The sequence below is a fragment of the Nyctibius grandis genome, chromosome 21 (assembly GCF_013368605.1).
Source record: "Nyctibius grandis isolate bNycGra1 chromosome 21, bNycGra1.pri, whole genome shotgun sequence".
NCBI classification, from domain to species: domain Eukaryota; kingdom Metazoa; phylum Chordata; class Aves; order Nyctibiiformes; family Nyctibiidae; genus Nyctibius; species Nyctibius grandis.
The window spans coordinates 2,550,214-2,557,887 of record NC_090678.1 but is presented as its reverse complement, the minus strand read 5'-3'; the positions used below and the strand labels follow the sequence as shown (position 1 = coordinate 2,557,887).

The 7,674-nt window shown below is 44.2% G+C and overlaps 1 protein-coding gene across 1 annotated transcript; it reads right to left on the bottom strand.

Annotated features, from left to right (window-relative positions):
- Positions 1–1,150: 1,150 nt before the first annotated feature.
- Positions 1,151–6,704, bottom strand: PTGS2 (prostaglandin-endoperoxide synthase 2). Its single transcript, XM_068416978.1, has 10 exons — positions 6,653–6,704; positions 6,112–6,228; positions 5,857–6,000; positions 5,253–5,396; positions 4,657–4,838; positions 3,731–3,814; positions 3,302–3,548; positions 2,026–2,312; positions 1,715–1,862; positions 1,151–1,557 (listed from the first exon to the last, which is right to left on the bottom strand). The coding sequence occupies exons 1-10, from the start codon at positions 6,702–6,704 to the stop codon at positions 1,151–1,153; spliced, it is 1,812 nt and encodes a 603-aa protein (XP_068273079.1).
- Positions 6,705–7,674: the final 970 nt, after the last annotated feature.

Here is a 7,674-nt window from a genome sequence, read left to right as displayed (position 1 = left end):
CAACATTATCCCTCCTCCCCCCCCAATAAATAGAACTACAAGTCACAAGTATAGCTTGTGTACAGAGACATAAGCTACCTTCAAGCCCTGGTGCCTTGAAGTTTTGCTGGATCTATTCTGTATTAATTCCTCTGCTGTGTATGTTTACACAGCTGCTCAGTTTTCACTATTCCCCAATAATCTCTGTGTTTTGGGTACACAAAGCTACACTATAGTCACATCCTTAACTAAAGCTATACTGTCCATTTGTCCTTAAAGTGACAGATTAAAATCATATTATCAAGTAGACCAGAGAACTACAGCTATGCAAAGAATACCGATAGTTTGGACTAAGTTTAAGACCTCCCCAAACTTGCACAATAAAACATCTGTATCAAAATACAAGCAGCCTTGTAGTGCAGCCTGAGAGTCAGTTATTTCTAAGCTCAGTACCTTATTATCATCCTCTTACACATATAATACTTCCATGACATATGCTTAAAAAAAACCAAGTAGCATCCAAGCTGTTATATTATCTTTAAATAATTAAATTAAAAAAAAAGTGTAATGCCACACGAAAGTAGATTTACACATAAAAACAAACATAAGTTACTACACAAAGTGCCTTATTTGCAATGAGGGAGAGGTAGTATCAACAATAAATGCAATGCATTTTCTGACTTTACATAAATAAGGGAGTCTCAAGTATATGCATTTTTCTGTTAATCTCTCAGTGCTCATACTGAATTCATAATAATCTTTTCTGGCAGTTTTCATTAAGTCAAATTTTTCTTGTACTTTTAGTTCAATGGCCCATTTTCAAGTTTAAGCAGCTGCTGAGGCAATAACTTGCTTTTGTAGTGTTATGTGACCTATCAAGTGAAAAGGCAAAAATCCCACCAACGCCCTTTGTCAAGTATTAAAACGACATTAAAAAAAGTTGGAACCTTTGTCCACTTTGGAATACATAGTTCTGTTACAGAAGACTTTAAACAAGGGATTCACCACTGTAGAGCTCAAACACAGAAAATCCCTTTTGTAAATGGAAGCCTTACCTGAGTAAGGAATCTAAGGCAACCCCCACAATGAAGATGCTCAAGTTTTGTTTTTTAAACACTTCAAGCCATAAATAGAATAAATTATATAGTTAAATAAATAAATAGATGGATTTTTACAACTCAGCAGACCGCTCTTTCAGTAGTAGTGTGGGGTTGATATCTTCCATTGCTGTTTTTGAGGTACTAACATTAATAGTTGCCTCTGTGGGTTCAGGATTTAAGATGTGGAAAGCAGTGAAAGGACAGCCTTTCACGTTGTTGCAGATGAGCTTCTGTAAGGAGGCAGTATTGATTATTTCAAAGCCCACTTTCCCACCGAAGGTGCTAGGCTTCCAGTACTCAGGGGAGCAGATAGCGTTTCCCATCAGTCCTTTCAGAGAGAACGGCGCTCCGATCTCCACCATTGTTTCACCGAAGATAGCACCTGGTCGTGGCTTTTCTACAAGGAGGCCTGGGTACAGCTCCATAGCATCAATGTCTCCATAAAGCTCTTCCAGTTCAGCTGCCATTTCTTTTTCTCCTGTAAGTATTAATAAAGTAAAAACTGTAAGTAGAAAAAAAAAATCCTATTTTCCATTGCAAGACTATCCTGTTTGAGTCCAGCAACAGCACTGCAGGCTCTATTAGCCATTTTAAGACAAGGACCCTTAATTGTTAGTAAGGATGAAAACCGTTACCTGTAAGTTCTTCAAATGATTTGAATGGTTTCAACATGAAGCGTTTCCGGTACTCGTTCAAGGACTGGTATCGCATTTGTCTGCTTTGGTCAATTGAAGCCTTTGCTACTTTTTGTACTGCAGCAGGAACATTTTTTCCACCAGCAACCTATTGAATAAAGATGAAAAGTAGTAAGATCTCCCAATAAGAGACATGAAGAAGTTGTGCCTTTGTAGTATATTAATAGTTTTTGATAGCTTTATTCTACCCCCTTGTCCCACCCACAGTTTATGTCTCTGTTGGTTCACTAGTAACTTGAGAAAGTACCTACCCTGCCAGCACTTTGCTTGGAGAAAGATTTCACCATATGGGAAAGGCCATGTTCCAACATTATAGAGTTGTTGTAGAGGAATTGCTGGAATGTGTACTCCTGGTCATGGATCTGGAAAGTGTCAGGCAGAAGTGGGTGCCAGTGGTAGAGAGTATTGAATTCGGCTGCAATGCGGTTCTGGTATTGAAATCGCTGGTGGAACAGCAGCTCAGGATCAAACTTGAGTTTGAAGTGGTAGCCGCTCAAGTGTTGCACATAGTCCTCAATAACGATCTTGATAGTCTCTCCTGTTGGTCAATGAAATGGAAGAGAATATTGATACTGGTTCCCTGAGACACTTTAGCTCCTTGAGACACTCTGCTCTGAGAGGAAATACCACTGCTTAACTATTCTAAAAAAATACTATAGTGATCAGGATAACAAACACTTCAACATTCTGTAATCTCTTATAGTAAATAATTCATATATTTTATGTGACTAAGAGTAAGTAGTGGAACGGTACTTAAGATCCCAAGAGTTTTTGGCTGTGGTAGAGAAGTGTTTTCTACAGCCTGCTTCCCCCCAGCCCCCAAGGTGTGCTTCCTTGTATGTTCCACAGAACAGCAAACATCAGGATCTACCTTGTGTTCAGTTACACACTACTATCTAGGACAAATGTAGAGGATAATGAAGGAAGCTGGTATCTGAAAGCCACTCCCAGCTTCTGAGCTGCTCAATACAACTGTCTTGGTTTACTGTTTCAGTCACAGCTTGGGCAAGGTCTCGTTAAGCTTAGTGTACATCACCATTTACATAAGACAAAAATACCACTGAACAGACAATTAGACATGAGAAGTATGTAGAATTGCATTTTACATAACTGCCTGAACTTTAGACTTAATCACAGCCTTTCTTTTACAGCATACCTGAACTGACACAACCCCAGGGGAAAAACCCACAAAAAAACCCATAAGATCTGAGAGTCTGAGGTCATCTAGCCTCACACGCTTTCTCTCTGAGAAGTGAATCTTAGCTTCCTGCCTTTTCACTGCTTTCAGCTCTGTTTCCTTTTGATAAAGGAATTAAGTGTCAGTCAATTCAGTTTTCTTCAGTTGTCTTTAACATAACTGGGAGGAAGCTGTAGCTTAATACAATCTCAGTGATGGGTCATGAAGGCCCTCACACACCAATTTAAGTAATAGCTTCCCCTCTGACTACACCTCCTGCAGCTGATAATGGGTAGAAGTATCACACTCGAGAGAAGGTTATAGTTGCGTGTAGTAGAAGCGACACTCACCTATCAATATGAGTCTGGTGGTTTGAAACAGCTGCTCATCATCCCACTCTGGATGCTCCCGTTTCAGGATGTCACAGACCCGGTTGTGTTCCCTCAGCCATATCGTAGCGTACATCATCAAGCCTGGGACCAAACCAAACACCTCCTGCCCGACAGAAAACTGCAAGTGTTCAGGTACGTGAGGAGGGTAGATCATCTCTGCCTGAGTGTCCTTCACCGTTGGTGGATACATTTCTCCATCAATCATCTGCCAGGGGGAGGAAGAAAGAACAAGAGTCATAAGCTATGAGGCTTATGAGTTAAGCTGTGTTAACTCTTAGTACTGACTTCAGGCTTACACTTTAGATCAACTACACCATGCACAGAGCACTAGTTTTATGAAATACATGTCGTTGAATAACAAGGCAGGAATTTTGAGATAAGACACACCTGGTATTTTAGTTTTCCATCCTTTAGAAGTCTCAGCTTAAGTTGCCTCTCCAGAGTCTCTCCATAAATGTGGTTCAAGTCAACCTATAAAATAAAGGCATTTGGAATATGAAGCCAAGCCACATTTTTTGCTATTTTAGGATAGGTCCCACTTCTATGGATGCCAATAGGAGTTCATCCCTTATAAGTTAACAATAATATAATTAAAAGGTAAACATCTAAGTATCATGCACTGATATTCAAGACGAAGCCAAATTATTTCCTGGCAACTGGAGCCATCTCTGCATAAGAGCAAGTTTTTAAATTGCCAGTCAATTTAAAAGGACTCTGTTTAAAGTGTCAGCAGCTTTTTATTATGCAGACAGCTCTTTGTGTATACACACGTATTTTATAGCTTTCTGTTTTAGACATACACACTACACTTAATATCGAAGAGCTCTTTGTCCAAAGGCTGCCTCTTTTGTAGATAAAGATCTTAAACCCAGGTCTGCTTTTGAAGTTCTTTCTAAACTAAGTCTCTTGAATTCGCAGCACACAAGGTACTTTATAGTGCTAGATACAGCTCTTTGCAACTGATGGGAAGAATCCAGAGCTAGTGAGCATCCAGAACTTGTCTAACATGCTTTAGATAAAAGCAGATTCTTGGGAAGAATAAAAAAAAAAGTCAGAGATTACTGTGCAGATATTTTAAACAACCACGTGCTCTGCTAAGTGGTTCTGACCCAGGAAGAGATGCTATCCAGTGCTGGAATTTTGCTTAAGGAGAAGTTACAGAAGGGGTAAGCCCACTGGTTTGTGGCAAACAGCGTTGCACAGTATGTGCACCAGTGTGTTTTCACCCAGACGATCTGTAAGATACCATTCTAGCTGCTCAGTAGCTCCTAAGAACTAAGTGCTGTGTTCGAGTTACAGAGCTATGGTCGTACCCCATGGCCGAGAGCTTTGGTGAAGGCAGGTCCTTTCTTGTGGTCCGTCTTAAAGAACTGATGAGTGAAGTGTTGGGCAAAGAATGTGAACATCACATTTGTGCCTTGTGGGTCAGGAATAAATTTTTTCCTTAGCAAAAACTTCTCCACAATCACCTTTGAGTCTGGGAGCTCTTTCTTACCTGTGAGAGAAAGAAATAGTGAGATATTCAAGACAACTATGTTCATGTAAGACTTAATTCCCCTAATTTGTATGCTGCTATCCTTCAATAATACATTGAAAGTCTTAAGCCTTCTTGTTGTTAGGAACAAAATTATCTGCTTTTCATTGATTATGGTCATAGGCTTTTCTGTGCTCACTTTCTTGATTTTATTAGAAACTTCCGAATTCCCTGTTTTTAGCATGTAACTCAATAATGAGAGCCAGAATAGTTATCTTTTAGGTCTTCACACAATGGATCCAAAACATGGTGACTCTTAAAGCCAACTGCACTGAAAAAAGGTTATAGACAAGCAGGTCTCCCAGTATTTTCCAAGAGTCTAAGATAAGGAGAAATTCCTAGAAGTGAACATTATGCACCTGGTTTATTCCTTACCTTTAACACCCATTGGTGTTGGACAGTCAAGTCCTACTGGTGGAAGGCTTCTTGTGTAATAGGAGAGATTGGAATAAGCTTCCCAGCTTTTGTAACTATAGTCACTATTGTAAGTTGGTGGGCTGTCAATCAAGTGTGATCTTGCTGAAAAAGAAAAAAGTATTTTAATATTTTTAATTGCACATTTTAGTCTGAAAAAGTAAATCGCAAGGCCAGATCTTTTCCATATATTTTGGCAGCAGTTGCACTGGCAAATTCCACATGTATCAGTTACTGATGTTAAATGGGATTACAGTTGCCGAACAATAGGACTGGGTCCTGGATTATCAACTGGATCCAACTATTAACATGAGCAATTTGGCGCAGAGTTTATGCTAGCAAAATACTGGATTTTATTAGAGATTAGAGCAAAATGCATTTCCATTCAAAGCATGTTTCATACAAGTCTGCATCACGCAGAAGTCTTAAGCTTTCATTAGGAGTGTTTTTACCTTAGTGCATTATCTTGCTAACTTTATACACGGACCAATCAAGTACAATATTCTGGAGTCCTACGAGTAACTTCTGCCAGTTTAGAGGACTAGAAGAGAGAAGTCATACTTACACGTTAATACATATCTCATAATAGCATCTCGTAAGAAGGGAATGTTGTTGATGATATTCCAGGCTCCTTTGAAGTGGGTGAGGATGTAGTGGACAGTATTCGGCGAAGGTTTCAACGTTAGCCTCAGCCACGTGAAGAATTCCGCTGTGAGCATGAATGGAAAGATTATTGTAAATCAGCTATTGAGAATAACCTGCAACCCAGGAATTGGGTTCTCAGATTTCATTTCCATGAAAAGAGATTTCGGATACTTACGTGTCGTACAGTTTTCCCCATAAAATCCTGTCCTTGTGCAGTCACATTCATACCGATCAAATCCTGTTGTCATGCATACTCCTCTGTTCTGACACGGGTTTGAGCAGCAAGGGTTGGCTGGAATGACACCAAAGGCTCCCGTTAGGGTCTTACATGGCTACACTGGTATTCTCATCCCACCAAGCTAATTCTTCAGATGCAGGCAGACAATGCCCTGAAGTTTAATGCTTATCAGGAAGACAAGAATGAGCGTCCATTCACTTTAGGCTACTATAAGCAGTAGTTATTAACAAAAGCAGAGGAGTTTGTGTCTCCTGACAGCAATAAACCCCCTCAGAAGGGTCGGCGCAGGTCAACGGACGCCTGACATCCTTTCTACCGTACATCAGGTATCCAAAAATCACAAAATAATAGAGAACATTAAAAAAATAAATCATTAAATCCATCTGCAAACGTAAAGGAACAAAGAAAACCCCATCCACGGTGTGACCCACGCTCCACCCGCGCTCGTGTCCCCGTGAGGAGCCGCGCCGGGACTCACCTGCGCGGCCGGCAGCCAGGAGCGCGGCCAGCAGGACGCAGGGCACGATCATGTCCCGGTGGGGCTGGGGCTCGGCGGGGCTCGGGCTGCGGCTCAGGCTCTGCGGGTGCTCGGCGCCGAGCTCCCAATGCTGCTCCCAGGTAGGCGCCCGCCTTTTTATCCGCGGCGCCCGTGACTCACCCCCGCCCCGGCCGCCCGCCGGAAACTCACCCAACGGAAACGCGCCCCGCTCCGCGCCGCCCCGCCCCGCCGCCGCCGCTCCCACCTGCCGCGGCCCGGGACCCCCCGCCCCCGGGTGCCGTCACGCTGCGGCGGGGGACGCTGAGGTGGCGGCGGACGTGCGGCGGCGCTGCCCGCGTCCCTCAGCCCGGCCTTAGCCGCCGCTCTGCCCGCCGGGGGGGCGGGCGCTGAGGGGAGCACCCGCCTGGGCGGGGACGGGGGGTGTCTGCCGGGGCCCCCCGGCCCCTTTGAGTCCTCGGCGGCCTCGGGGAAGAGGAGGAGGAGGCGGCGGTTTGCCGGAGGCGGCTCCTCAGCGCCCAGGCTCATCCTGTCCCCGGCGGCGTGGCGGCAGCGTGCCCCGGGCTCCCGGCGCTCGGTGGCGGCTCGCCGTGTGCCGCGGGTGCGGGGGGTCCGGAGAGGTGCCGCCATTCCCCACCGCCCCCTCCAGTTTTCTGACCCCCAAAACTGCCCCTTTTCCCAGTAAAGTTCTCAAGGCGCAGCTCGCCCGTGCCCCTGCCCGCCCGGGGCTCCGCCTGCGCGACGGGAACTGTCACCCGGCAGACAGAACTTGTCACCGGGCACGATACCGTGGGTGTCCCGCCGAGGTGCGGGATCCCCCGTGTCTGACACAGCGCTGAGGGCTTTGGGAACGTGGGTTTAGGTTGTTAATGAGGTAATATGTTCATTAAAGAAGCGGTTGGAGGGCTTGTTTGGCCACATGCAACAGGGGCTTGCTGCAGAGGAGAGGAGAAATGCGTGTGGAGAAATGGATAGCGAGCGTATTTAATTTTATTTCTATATAT